The 13,634-nt window shown below is 45.1% G+C and overlaps 1 protein-coding gene across 5 annotated transcripts in view; it reads right to left on the minus strand.

Moving 5' to 3' along the window:
• LOC120405890 (LRP2 binding protein) overlaps nt 1-13,634 on the minus strand; it is a 32,065-nt gene that overhangs the window by 10,506 nt on the left and 7,925 nt on the right. For all 5 annotated transcript variants that reach the window (XM_039539802.1, XM_039539804.1, XM_039539801.1 and 2 more), the window contains one exon: nt 9,847-9,960. In XM_039539802.1, the coding sequence (XP_039395736.1) occupies nt 9,847-9,960 (114 nt within the window). The remainder of the gene's footprint in view (nt 1-9,846; nt 9,961-13,634) is intronic.

Here is a 13,634-nt window from a genome sequence, read left to right on the forward strand (position 1 = left end):
TCATGGATCGGTAGCTGGTTAAAAGATACGATACAAAGGGTAGGAATACATTGTCAGTTTTCAGAATGGAGAGAAGTAAATAGTAGTGTCCCCCAGGGGTCTGTACTGGGACCAGTGCTATTCAACATACTCATAAAGAATCTGGAAAAAGGGGTAAAGAGTGAGGTAGCAAAATTTGCAGATGATACAAACTTCTCAAGACAGTTAAGTCCAAAGCAGACTGCAAAGAGCTACAAGGGGATCTCACAAAACTGGGTGACTGGGCAACAAAATGGCAGATGAAATTCAATGTTGATAAATACAAAGTAATGCACATTGGAAAACATAATCCCAATTATACATATAAACTGCTGGGGTCTAAATTAGCTGTTACCTCTCAAGAAAGAGATCTTGGAGTCATTGTGGATAGTTCTCTGAAAACATCCACTCAATGTGCAGTGACAGTCAAAAAAGCTAACAATGTTGGGAATCATTACGAAAGGGATAAATAATAAGACATGGTATGCCCACATCTTGAATACTGCATGCAGATGTGGTCACTGCATCTCAAAAAGATATATTGGAATTGGAAAAGGTACAGAAAAGGGCAACAAAAATGATTAGGGGTATGGAATGACTTCCATATGAGGAGAGATTAATAAAATGGGACTTTTCAGCTTGGAAAAGAGATGACTAAGGGAGGATATGATAAGAGGTCTATAAAATCATGACTTGTGTGAAGAAAGTAAATAAGGAAGTGTTATTTACTCCCTTAATAACACAAGAGCTAGGGGTTACCAAATGAAATTAATAGGCAGCAGGTTTAAAACAAACAAAAGGAAGTATTTCTTCACACAACGCAGAGTCAACCTGTGGAACTCTTTGCCAGAGGATGTTGTGAAGGCCAAGCCTATAACAGGGTTCAAAAAAGAACTAGATAAATTCATAGAGAATAGGTCCAGCAATAGCTATAGGCCACGATAGGCAGGGATGGTGTCCCTAGTGTGATAAACTCAGGACAGACAGTTGCAAGGGGGAGGTAGGAGTCAGTCCCAGAGGGTTAAAAGGCCCTCCTTATCAACTGAGAGACAACTACAGGTCAATCAGGTTCAGCTGAGAAAGGGTTACCAAGGTAGCAAATTAGAATCAGCTGAGGGGGAGCTACCTGAAGGTAATTAGGACCAGGTGATTCCAACTTGGGGCTGCCTGAGACCTTTTTAAATCCCTTCCTGGGAGGAAGGAGGGGGGAAGCAGAGAGAGAGAAGGAGCCTGGCTGCCAGGAGTGTTGGAGCAGCAAGCCTCCCCAGGAGGAGCGGCAGTACGCTCTCCCACAAGGCAGGAAAAAATTACTTTAAGTAAGGCTGGTGGGAAGACAGGGAACAGACTTCCCCTGAGTCCTAAGGGGGACTGCAATTACCCAAGCCTGTCTCCCCAGGGCTAAAAACAGCAGAGGCTGGGGAGACTGAGAAGGTACTTTGCCACATGTGGTGTCAGGAGTGGGATGTGAGCGAGACTTCATGGCAAACCATCTTGGGGCCGGGTAAAGCACCCCCCCCCCCAAAAAATGGAAGATGTAGTGAAGGCATTGGTGCAGGCCACTGTGGCCCAACAAGAAGCTACTAGGGTGCAGATGGCTGCCCAGCAGGAGGCAGTGCGAATGCAGCAGGAGACAAATCAACTCCTGATGAGCCAGGCAGCTCAGGATCGTGCCACCTTGCATGAGGTTGTGAACCAGCTAAAGGCCCTGACCACCCTAACGCACGGCCCCCATGGGACTTGGCCACTGCACGCAAGCCGCTACTTACAGAAGATGACGATGGATGATGACGTGGAGGCATATCTCCTTGCGTTTGAGAGGACGGCCCGGCGGGAGGCCTGGCCCCAAGACCAGTGGGCCAGTATCCTGGCACCTTTTCTGTGTGGGGAGGCACAGAAAGCATATTTTGATATGACAACAGAAGCAGCTTCAGATTACTCCCAGCTAAAAGCGGAGATCCTGGCGAGGTGTGGCGTGACGACAGCTATAAGGGCGCAGAGGTTCCATGAGTGGAAATACCGAGCCAACAAAGCCCCGAGGTCCCAGCTGTTTGACCTGATCCATCTGGCCTGGAAGTGGCTGTGCCCCGAGACCCGCCGGCTGGAGGAAGTCGTGGAAACCATAGTTGTGGACAGGTACATGAGAGGGCTACCGCCCAACATACGAGGATGGGTCAGTCAGAACGATCCCTCCTCCTATGATGAGCTAGTTGTCCTCGTAGAGAGACGCTAGCAGCACAGGAACTCTCTCGGACCACTGGGGAAGGGAGGCGCCAGGATAAGAGACAAGTCTATGTACCAAGGGCCCGAGTTGCCGTAGCTCCAGGCCGAACTATGGCAGGGAAGAAGGAGGACGAAGAGCGGCCAGAGTACTCGGGAGGGACTTGGGGACTGGGAGAGAGAGACTCGGGGGGGGGGGGGGCGTAAGGCCTCACAGCCCAAAAAATAAGGGGCTGCCCCGAGGGTACCAATGCTATGCATGTGGAGAGATAGAGCATATAGCTGCCCAATGCCCAAACCTAGAGGAGCCCATGCAATGCGACCTGGGAAATCTAGAAGAGCCATGTGACCTGATAAGTCTAGTAGGGGTAGCGATGGTCCCTCATAGATATACTAGGCAAGTTAAAATGAATGGTATAAAGACCACCGCGTTAGTAGACTCCGGAAGTGCAGTCACGCTGGTCTCGGGAAAGCTGGTCGGGTATGATCAACTATCCTGGGCCAAGCGCACAGGAATATCCTGTGTCCATGGGGATGTCAATTACTACTCAACCATCCCGGTGAAAACAGAGGTCCGAGGAAACCCCACGCAGGTGAGGGTGAGGGTGGGGGTGGTCCCGAAACTCCCCTACCCAGTCCTTATAGGACGAGACTTCCCAGGGTTTGGTGGTCTACTTCCTGGAGAGGAGTCAGAAGAAGATAACACCCCAGAGAGCAATGGGGTGGACTCAATAGTTAGCAACCCCCCAGCCTTCCAAGAATTTGCCCAGGATTTATTCTCGCCTCCTGGGAAGACCAGGAAGACTCGGCGAGAAAGGAGGGCAGATAAGAGGAGGGGAACGAGAATCTTGACCCAGAACCAGAAGCCTATACTCGTAGGGGAGAGTGCGCCCGACTGACAAGAGGACTAGGCAGGAGGTTGGGGAGCCAGTAGCCAGGCCCAGTTCCCCAGGGACCTCCCGTGAGGGGGAGGGGGAAATAGAACCCCCTGAATTTGGGCAAATTGGACCTTCGTTAGAGAATTTTGGACAGGATCAGGCCAATGATCCAGTATACCAGAACATTCGCAAGGAAGTAGTTGAGGTGAATGGAGTCCCTGTGGAAGGGAGAGCCAAGGGCCCAGGGCCGTATTATATGATCAAGAAGGATCTGCTGTACAGAGTAGTCCGTATCCAAGAGCAAGTCGTAGAACAGCTCCTAGTACCACAGAAACATCAGAGGGGCATGATGGAGCTAGCCCACAGCCATCTGTTCGGGGGACATCTAGGGGTAGATAAAACCCTGGATCGGATTCTGCAGAGGTTTTTTTGGCCTGGAATATATGTGGCGGTCTGACGATATTGTGCCTCCTGTCCGGAATGCCAGTTACATGGGCCCCGACCACGCTTAAGGGCACCGTTGGTACCTCTCCCGATTATTGAAGTCCCCTTTGAGCGAATAGCTATGGACCTAGTAGGGCCATTAGAAAAATCAGCCCGAGGCCATCAGCACATATTGGTGGTGCTAGATTATGCCACCCGATACCCCGAGGCCATTCCCCTACGGAACACTACGTCCAAGACCATAGCTAAAGAATTAATCCACATTTTCGCTAGAGTGGGAATACTCAAAGAGATCCTGACGGATCAAGGAACTCCCTTTATGTCTAAATTAATGAAGGATCTATGTGCAATGCTCCACATACGGACCCTAAGGACATCAGTCTATCATCCGCAGACCGATGGCCTCGTCGAGCGTTTTAATAGGACATTGAAGAATATGATACGAAAGGTGGTGAGCCGGGATGGTAGGGACTGGGACACCCTGCTACCATACCTAATGTTTGCGATCAGGGAGGTGCCTCAGACTTCAACTGGGTTTTCCCCGTTCAAACTGTTATATGGTCGGCACCCCCGCGGCATACTGGACATTGCCAAAGAAAGTTGGGAAGAACAGCCGAACCCAGGGAGAAACCTCATCAAGCATGTGTTGCAGATGAAAGACAGGATAGCCCAAGTCACTCCCAAAGTGCGGGAACACATGGAGAGGGCACAAGGGGCCCAACAAACATACTACAATCGCCAAGCAACGATCTGAAAATTCCAGGTGGGAGATCGGGTGATGGTACTCGTACCCACAGCGGAGAGCTCATGGACAAACTGTTGTGCCCACATGGCAGGTATGCAGCCGCCTATCTTGATGACGTCATTATACATAGTCCGGATTGGGAGACGCACTTGGGGAAGGTGGAAGCAGTCCTGGACACCTTGAGGAAGGCGGGGCTGACTGCAAATCCCTCCAAATGCGCAATTGGGCTAGCAGAAGCCAAATATCTTGGGTATATAGTGGGGAAAGGTGTGGTGAAGCCCCAATTCAACAAGTTAGAGGCAATACAGACTTGGCCCCGACCTGTCCGGAAGAAACAGGTCAGAGCATTCCTGGGGCTGGTGGGGTACTACAGGCGGTTCATCCCCCACTTTGCCACCAGGGCATGCCCACTAACGGACCTAACAAAAGCCCATGGCCCGGACATCGTGAGATGGTCTAGCGTGGCTGAGGAGGCTTTTGCAGATCTGTGGACCGCGCTCTGCACCGACCCAGTGCTGGTAGCTCCAGACTGGGAGAAGCAGTTTATCTTGCAGACGGATGCCTCTGAGGTTGGGCTGGGAGTGGTGCTTTCACACCTGGTTGGAGCGGAGGAACACCCAATCCTGTTCCTCAGTAGGAAACTCCTGCCCAGGGAACGTAAATATGCCATAGTAGAAAAGGAATGCCTGGCCGTAAAGTGGGCCATAGAAAGTCTTCGCTATTACCTACTCGGATGGCGGTTTACCCTCGTCACGGACCATGCCCCTCTGAAGTGGATGCACCAAAACAAAGAGAAAAATGCGAGAGTGACAAGGTGGTTCCTGTCACTACAACCCTTCCACTTCAGAGTACAACATAGGTCCGGAAGCAAGCATGGCAACGCGGATGGCCTTTCAAGGGTACACTGTTTGCCGACCCAAGTAGCCCAACCCTGTAGTGTTGCGCCGGGGCGGGGGGGGGATGTGTGATAAACTCAGGACAGACAGTTGCAAGGGGGAGGTAGGAGTCAGTCCCAGAGGGTTAAAAGGCCCTCCTCCTTATCAACTGAGAGACAACTACAGGTCAATCAGGTTCAGCTGAGAAAGGGTTACCAAGGTAGCAAATTAGAATCAGCTGAGGGGGAGCTACCTGAAGGTAATTAGGACCAGGTGATTCCAACTTGGGGCTGCCTGAGACCTTTTTAAACCCCTTCCTGGGAGGAAGGAGGGGGAAGCAGAGAGAGAGAAGGAGCCTGGCTGCCAGGAGTGTTGGAGCAGCAAGCCTCCCCAGGAGGAGCGGCAGTACGCTCTCCCACAAGGCAGGAAAAAATTACTTTAAATAAGGCTGGTGGGAAGACAGGGAACAGACTTCCCCTGAGTCCTAAGGGGGACTGCAATTACCCAAGCCTGTCTCCCCAGGGCTAAAAACAGCAGAGGCTGGGGAGACTGAGAAGGTACTTTGCCACACTAGCCTCTCTTTGCCAGAAGCTAGGAATGGGCGACGGGGGATGGATCGCTAGATGATTACCTGTTCTGTTCATTCCCTCTGTGGCACCTGGTGTTGACCACTTTCGGAAGACAGGATACTGGGCTAGATGGACCTTTGGTCTGACCCAGTATGGCCATTTTTATGTTCTTATGGTCACTCTCCTGAATTCCTTGGCTAGATGTAGTAGGCCCCACTTCTGTTTCACTTTCTAGGCATCAGAGGTTTGGGTCCATCTTTTGCCAGCAAAGAATGTTACACTCTTAAAATCTGTAATGGCTGCTACATCTGAATACTGTAATATTAATCAATACCTATACACTTCTGTACCTATAGTATATCTAATCAAGCTAAGCATTTATATAAAGATCAGCCCCCAATATAGGAATTTGCATCAACAATACCATCTTAATAGATACTTATGGGGCTGGATGGCTTAGGAGACTGGTAACAGGATAATGGAGCTTTTCATATAAGTTACCTATTCAAATGCAAAAATTACTGCTCTCTTATGGTGTTTCATGCCTCTGAAATGAATTTGGTGGTCACAATCCGTATTATAAAATTGAATCTCCACAACTGGTACACTTATTAACTTTCATAAAAGAAGCTATGCACTGACTAGAGAAGAAGACTGAGCTACTCTTTTGCCCCCCCCTCCCCCCGAAGTTGGTGCCTCCAGGAAATGGTTGAGGCATACTGGCAGGATAATGTATGGAAATTATGCTTCACTGCCCCTCAACCTGAACCTGTGCTGTGGTTTAATGGAGGACTCCCAGAGTTCTTAAACTAGCACATTTCTCATGTGCTAAATTCTCTTACAAACACACTTCTGCATAAGAAAAACAAATAATTATTACAAAATTTAAAATGATAAAAGGACTTGTACTTGCATTAGATTTAGGACAATTTTTAATGTATTAAATGTTCCGTTTTTCTAAATAACTTTTCTTTAACATGCTGTTCCTTAAATCACAAAGTACAGTTAATGGAAGTACATGATTTGGTATAAGTATATAATATCAAAACGTAACTATAGTGTCCTCAATAACAATCTCTGAGAGCAATGTTGAAAAAAATATGTCAAGGTACACTGGAAAAGAACAGCTGAGTCAGTGCCAGCTGTCAGCAGCTGCACAGTACATCATCCTAAGCATTCAGTTAGTGGGCAGTCGAGAAATGCTAGTACTGCAAGGATTTAATAGTAGATACCACATGTAAGTATTAAAAAGGTGTATATAAATAATCCTCTGTTAAAAGGAAGGCCAGCCATTCACTACTCCTATTACCAAGTATAAACAGCCAAAGAAAGCCAGCCCTAAGCTTTACTCCAAAGTATACCATAATGGATCTAACTCAGGCAAAACACTAAAAAAATAGAAACCTGAGAAAAAGCAACATTGCTCTAATCTCACTAAGCAATAAAGGTAGTAGCATCCTTTCCTCTCTGATAACTGGCAGTTTCCTCTACCCTTCTCTCTCAGCACCTCCACTGCCAGCCATATTTTCCCTGCCCTCCATTCTCATCTCCACCCTTCCCTTCCTCCTCTTCCCATTCTTTTCTTTCCCTGTATCCCTGTCCCTTCATGTCTATGCCTCTCAATAACCAATCCCTTTCTTCTCCTACTCCCATGATCCTAGCAACTCATTCCTCCCATTGTCTCCTTTTGCTTCTATACTACACATAAAGCAAAATCAAGCTAATGTGGAACGAACAAACATTTTCAAACCATCACTCCGGTTGGCTATTGCATTCCTTAATGTTGTTTCCATTTAGACTGTAAACCCCATGGGGCTGTACTTTTATTGTAACTAGTACAACACAATACTGATTCCATTAAGAGCCTCTGGGTGCTAATGGATCTGGGCCTTCATATCTTCAAGGACGATATTATAAATGTGCTAAACTAGGAAACTGCAAAGATAACTCTGGAATTAAGTTCTGCAGTGATAATAGCTGCAGAAAAATTGTCAATTGTATCTTTAGGTGTTATAAATATATCTGACAATATGAAAGCCATAAATTTAAGCCATCTTTTCTAGCTCACTGAAGGAAAAGAACAAAACAAAACAAGAAACATGCATTTTTTAAGTGACAAAGTAAGTAAAGTGGTTGCAATAGCAGGAGGACATATTTGTTTACTTAAATGCCACTAGAATTGACAGTTTTATTCTCATGGAAGAACACTTCTCAGGATTATTATGAAAGGGGATTAAAAAATAAGATGCTTCAATTTTAGTATGAAGCAAATATCAAAATGCAGATGTAGAGAAAAAAGCATTTTCAGTTTCACTTAGCAAAAGTAATATTTATTGTATCTGATACATCTCTAAGATGTGCCTTGTTATTTGTCAAATTATATCAATAGCCTAATTAATAAACCCAATCATCAGAAAATATAGGATCAGAGATGTAATTCTCTCCCTAATATATTATGGCCTGGTCTACACTAATAAGGTAAGTCTATCTTAATTACGTAACTTGTCAATGTAGCTTAGATCGACTTAAAGCAATGTCTATATGTCGACAGGAGACGTTCTCCAGTCAATGTAGCTTCTGTCTCTTGGGGAGGCGGAGTACTGAAGTCAATGGCAGAGTCTTCACTAGATCTGCTAAATCGATACCTTCTGCATCAAGCCCAGCAGTGTGATTTAGCTGGTAGTGAAGACAAGCCCTAAGACCCCAATCCTTCATGTGAGTAACTTTATGCCTTTTAGTAGTCTAGCTGAAGTCAATGGGACTATTCATAAGCATAAAGTTACAAGTGTGGCTAAGGATTTGTAGCATCTGGTCCAGAGACTTCAACATTGCAGTGTACTAGGCCAAATCCCACTGTGTAAATAAAGCAAATAAGATTCCTTTATGTGGCGCCTTAAAGCACATATTAATAGAATACAGGAGAAGACACAAGAGAGATGACGATTCAGAGGCTGGACAGGACCATATTTGACACTGAATGGTAAGAATCCAATGAAACTTTTACAGTTTAATGGACCATTTTCTGATCTATGCCTAAATATCTCTGCATGAAGCTAGTTGCAGGACTCAGGGCCTTAAAGAACAGACGTTACTTCTCTTGTTGACTTGGTCTTGAATATGAAATTTAACCAATGAATAAATTAAATAGTAATTTTTACAGTTTTTGTGGTGCAACCCTTGACTGAAGCTATTAGAAAGAGGGGAGTCATGAAGAGGACTCTCACCTTTCCACAGCCATACACTGTCTTGTAACACATTCCCAGAACCACATAAGTGTTAGTGATGTGTTAATGGCACTATTCTCTGATCAAGAGTATAAAAAGGTCTTGGGACACAACACTGGCAGGGAATTAGCAATGGAGTTATGTTACATTTACTTTATTGCTTTACCTAATATACTGTTTTTGACTGACCGAAAAATCAAATGTAATCTTTTGCTTGTACAATTTAACAATATCCCTGCCCTCTAGTGCTAGAAGGGAGATTTTCTGTAGAATTATTATCATTATTTATTTGTATTCCCACAGTGCCTCAGAGCCCCAGTCATGAACCAGGACCCCACTGTGTTAGGCGCTACAAATACATGTGGTTTGTAAATTCTTCAAATTATGTCTTTTCTGTAACAGATTTTTTTTTAAAGAAAATTTGTCTTGTGGCTTGAAACCTTAGAAATTGTTTCTTGACTTTTATTTTTACTGGGTTTAATTTCTGTTTAAATGTAACTTGAAAATTACTATATATTATTTGCTTTCAACATAGAGTGAACCCCTTGTGCTTTCCAAACGACGACATAGTTCTTTGCCATTGAGGACAGAGACTAATATATTGAGTTGCAAATGTATTAAAATAATACTGTTCAAGGGAAAATATTTTATGAGGAAATTTTTAACCTGGACCATTACACCTACTCATTAATGGGCCTCTGCCTGAGCACACAAAGCTCTGCCTGCATGGAACAAATTGCAGGATTGGGACCTCACTTTAATATGTTGAACTGATTGTTTTAATTTTTTAAGGTCTATTAAATATGGAAAGGTATATAAGGGTCTATCTAGTAAGGTTAGAAGAAAAACTAAATATACAGCTGGATAATGACTTACTGGGTCTTCTTTGGTCCCCAATCCATCATAATACATTACACCCAGCTGATACAGAGCTTGAAAATCCGTCTCCTTAATTTTTTCAAATTGTGCAAGTGCTTCGTCATACCACCCCTGAATGAGACAGTGAGCAATGAAGTAGTACATTATAGTGTATATAACAAATGAACTCTTCAGTATAATTTATTTTTAAACTAGAGTATTTGCTCAGTGAACATGAGAAAAATCATATAGTAGTAGAAAGGAACAAAAAAGTATTTTTATATGGTTAAAAAAGTCACTCTGAATACACTTAGTAATTGGGATAGGTAAGGTCAACTTCAGAAAATAATGAATCAGAAAGAAACACCTAGGACTTCCAACCAAGTTTTGTTACTGTATATGGGTATGTATACACACAAAAAATTAGCATAGCATATGTATCAGTTTACCACACTGCACGTCACCCTAAAAATGCCACTATTTGTAATCCAAGGAGCTAGTGCCACAGCAGAAACAGGAAAAATATGTAGATATTTTCAGATAGTCTTATTTCTTCCTAATTAATCTTCCAATTTAACTGTCTATCCTTATTCCACAAAGCACATAAACATACTTAATTTTAAGAATGCACTTAAATCATATTAATTTTTAAATAATTGATTTCAGTGGGACCTAAGCACATGTTCAAAGTTAAGCAGTTGCTTATGTGCTTTGCTGAACAGACATAAAAATGCTTTGCTAAATTGGGGCCCACAACTCTGATCTCACGCCAAGACTTCACTACCACAAATGTGTGAGTGCTTTGGGTTTGTTTTTTTTTGGGTTTTTTTTTACAGAAAGATGATAAATGAGTGGTAGGAGTCTACACTGTGAAGTTGTTGACAAAACTTTTGTCTTTCATAGGTACTTAAAAAAAGCCCCTCCCCCCCACAAGTTTTGCCAACACAAGTGGCAGTGTGAACGCGGACGAAACTAACGCCGCTTGCAGGGCTGGAAGTATTTTGTTGGCAAAAATGTCGACAAAGTACCGACAAAGAGTGTTTACACATGCTGACTTCTAGCGACAAAGCTGTGTCAACACAGCCTTGTTGCTAAAAGCTGTGTGGTGTAGACACTCCCTTTAGTGGAGATAAGGTACTTGTAACGTTTACCTTTTACTGAGAGGTAGCTAGGTTAGTTCCTCACCATACACGCTCCTCATGCCTGTATCTGGCCTCCCTTTTTGCCTCTAGTAAACCTGAAGTTCCTAAATTCCACTATATTTTCACAGCAGGATAGCTAATGCATGTTACTTATCCAACATTAAAAACACACCTTTGTCAATAAAGAGACAGAAATCTGTTTATGGTTTTCTTAAGAGTTCAGGTGGCAAACTTTACAATATTTGTTACTTCAGTAACTCAGGAAGAAAACTGTTTTTAAATACTAAAAACAATGACAGTAGAATCCTGTTAATTGAGGACTCTGATATCCTGATTTAAAGGTGCCAATTTTTTTAATTTAAAAGAAATTGGAAAAGACAATGAAATAAAATACTACACTAAATAAAAACTATAGTTAATGTATTTCCTCATTTTTATTTTACACTATTTGGCAACAACAGTTTAGAATTTAACAGCTTCTTAACATGTGGTTAAACAGCCTTCAGCTGGCTCAATGCCTTTGGCTAATTCTGTCCTAATTAACTATTAGTTATTACCATTTGCCTAAATCAGGTCCCTTGGGAGATGTCTCAAAGCAGCCATCCTAAGTGATTATACCCCTTTTAAAAATAAACAAAAAACAATTGGGAAATAGCAATAGCCTTTTACACCTACCTGGTATATGAATCAGAAAAACTAGAGCTGCAAGATGCAAGCCTCTTAAACCACTCTTTTATAGGTTCAAGGAGCTGGATCAATGGAAAACTGTGCAACAACATACAAAACTATATAGATTTAAAAAACTCTTTAAAACCTTTACTATACTAAACTACACTATAAACCCCAACAACCTACATGCAGGTGGTGGGTATAAAAGACCAGGTCAGGCTAAGCGTCCTCTGACCCAGGCTGTGGACCTGCCTATGTTCTGCCCTGAGGCTCCGCGGCCCCGTCCCTCTTGACCCTAAAGCTGGCAGGGGCTCACTCAGCTCCAGTCAGCAGCCTGGAGCTCGGGCCCACCGGTGGCCCGGGGTAACACTGGGGCCAGCCAACTGCTGGGGCCGGCAACTTGGCCTGGTGCTGGTGCCAGCCCAGTGCTAGTGGCTCAACCTGGTACTGGGGCCGGCCTGGTGCTGTGGAGGCTGGCAGCTCGGGCTGGCACTTGGGGGGCCCAGAGTCACAAAGATACTAAGGTACTTAAACCTCAGACTTAGGTGGCTGGGTCCTAGTTTCAGCTCCACTGCAATCCACAGAACTCCAGTGATGAATGCTGTTGGTGCCTAAGCTCAATTGCTGCCTACGTTTTCAGGGTACAAGTTCCCTAGGCACCTATGTTTCTGCCTCTGTGCATGCACGCTACTGCCTCACTCCATGCAGCTGGACACCTGTCACTAAATCCACAGAGTGATTCACAAACTGGGGGAAGTTCAAGAGAGGCATTTAGCCACTTAAGTTGTGTGAGGGGTGCAATTCGGTAGGCATGCTGAGGTTACCTACCAGACCAGGTCCCATTCAAAACTGGCCAAAGGAGGAAATGATAGTAGTGCCTACATTATTACCTTTAGCCCAGTGATTAGAGCAGTCACCTGGAATGTGGGAGACCCAGGTTCAATTCCCCCACCCCCTTTCTATCAGAGGGGAAGAAAGGATTTGAACAGGGTTTTCTCACCTCTCAGGCAAGTGCTCTGACCACTGAGATGATGTGGGGCTCCCTCAGTTTCTCCTGTTGATGCTGTTGCACTGTGGATAAATAATTAAAGAGTTATTGGAGCAGGGTCTCCCATCTCCCAGGTGTGTGCCCTACACCAGTCTACAGTCATTGTCTCTGGCCCAATGATAACTTAAGTATTTCTCCATAGTAGAACTGGGGGACGGGAGGAGAGGAGAGAGTGAAGCCAGTGAGGGCCAGTGGTCAAGGCGTCCACCTGGGAGACCCAGGGTCAAATCACTCATTATTTATCCACAGTCTAACAATTTCAACAATTGGGATGGAGGGAACTGCCCCTCCCCAATTAGAATATCCCATAGCTCAGTGGTTAAAACACTCTCTTGAGAAGAGACCCTTGATCAAATCCTAAAAAAAAACCCTCTCCCCAGCAGAGAGGGGGGAATTGAACCTGAGCCTCCTACATCCCAGGTGAGTGCTCTAAGCATTGGGCTAAAAGTAATAAGGTGTGAACCAGCTCCTCTTCCTCCAGCCATTTTTTGTGAAATGAGGCAGGTGCCTAACTCAGTGGGTCCCAAACTTATTCTGCCACTTGTACAGGGAAACCCCTGGCGGGCCGGGCCACTGCTGCTGCGTCCGCAGGTTACCTGCTGCGTCCGCAGGTTCGGCCAATCGCGGCTCCCACTGGCCGCAGTTCACCGCTCCAGGCCAATGGGAGCTGCTAGAAGTGGCAGCCAGTATGTCCCTCGGCCCACGCCACTTCCAGCAGCTCCCATTGGCCTGGAGCAGCGAACCGCGGCCAGTGGGAGCTGCGATCAGCCGGACCTGCAGACATGGCAAATAAACAAACCGGCCTGGCCCACCAGGGGCTTTCCCTGCACAAGCAGTGGAACAAGTTTGGGAACCACTGACCTAACTCATTCCCACAAGAAAAACTTTAGGCGCCTAAACTGCCTGACTCCAGGAGCTGGTTTCCATTCATGGACTGCTAAGCAGAG

This window comes from Mauremys reevesii, linkage group 5, assembly GCF_016161935.1.
Source record: "Mauremys reevesii isolate NIE-2019 linkage group 5, ASM1616193v1, whole genome shotgun sequence".
Lineage (NCBI taxonomy): Eukaryota > Metazoa > Chordata > Testudines > Geoemydidae > Mauremys > Mauremys reevesii.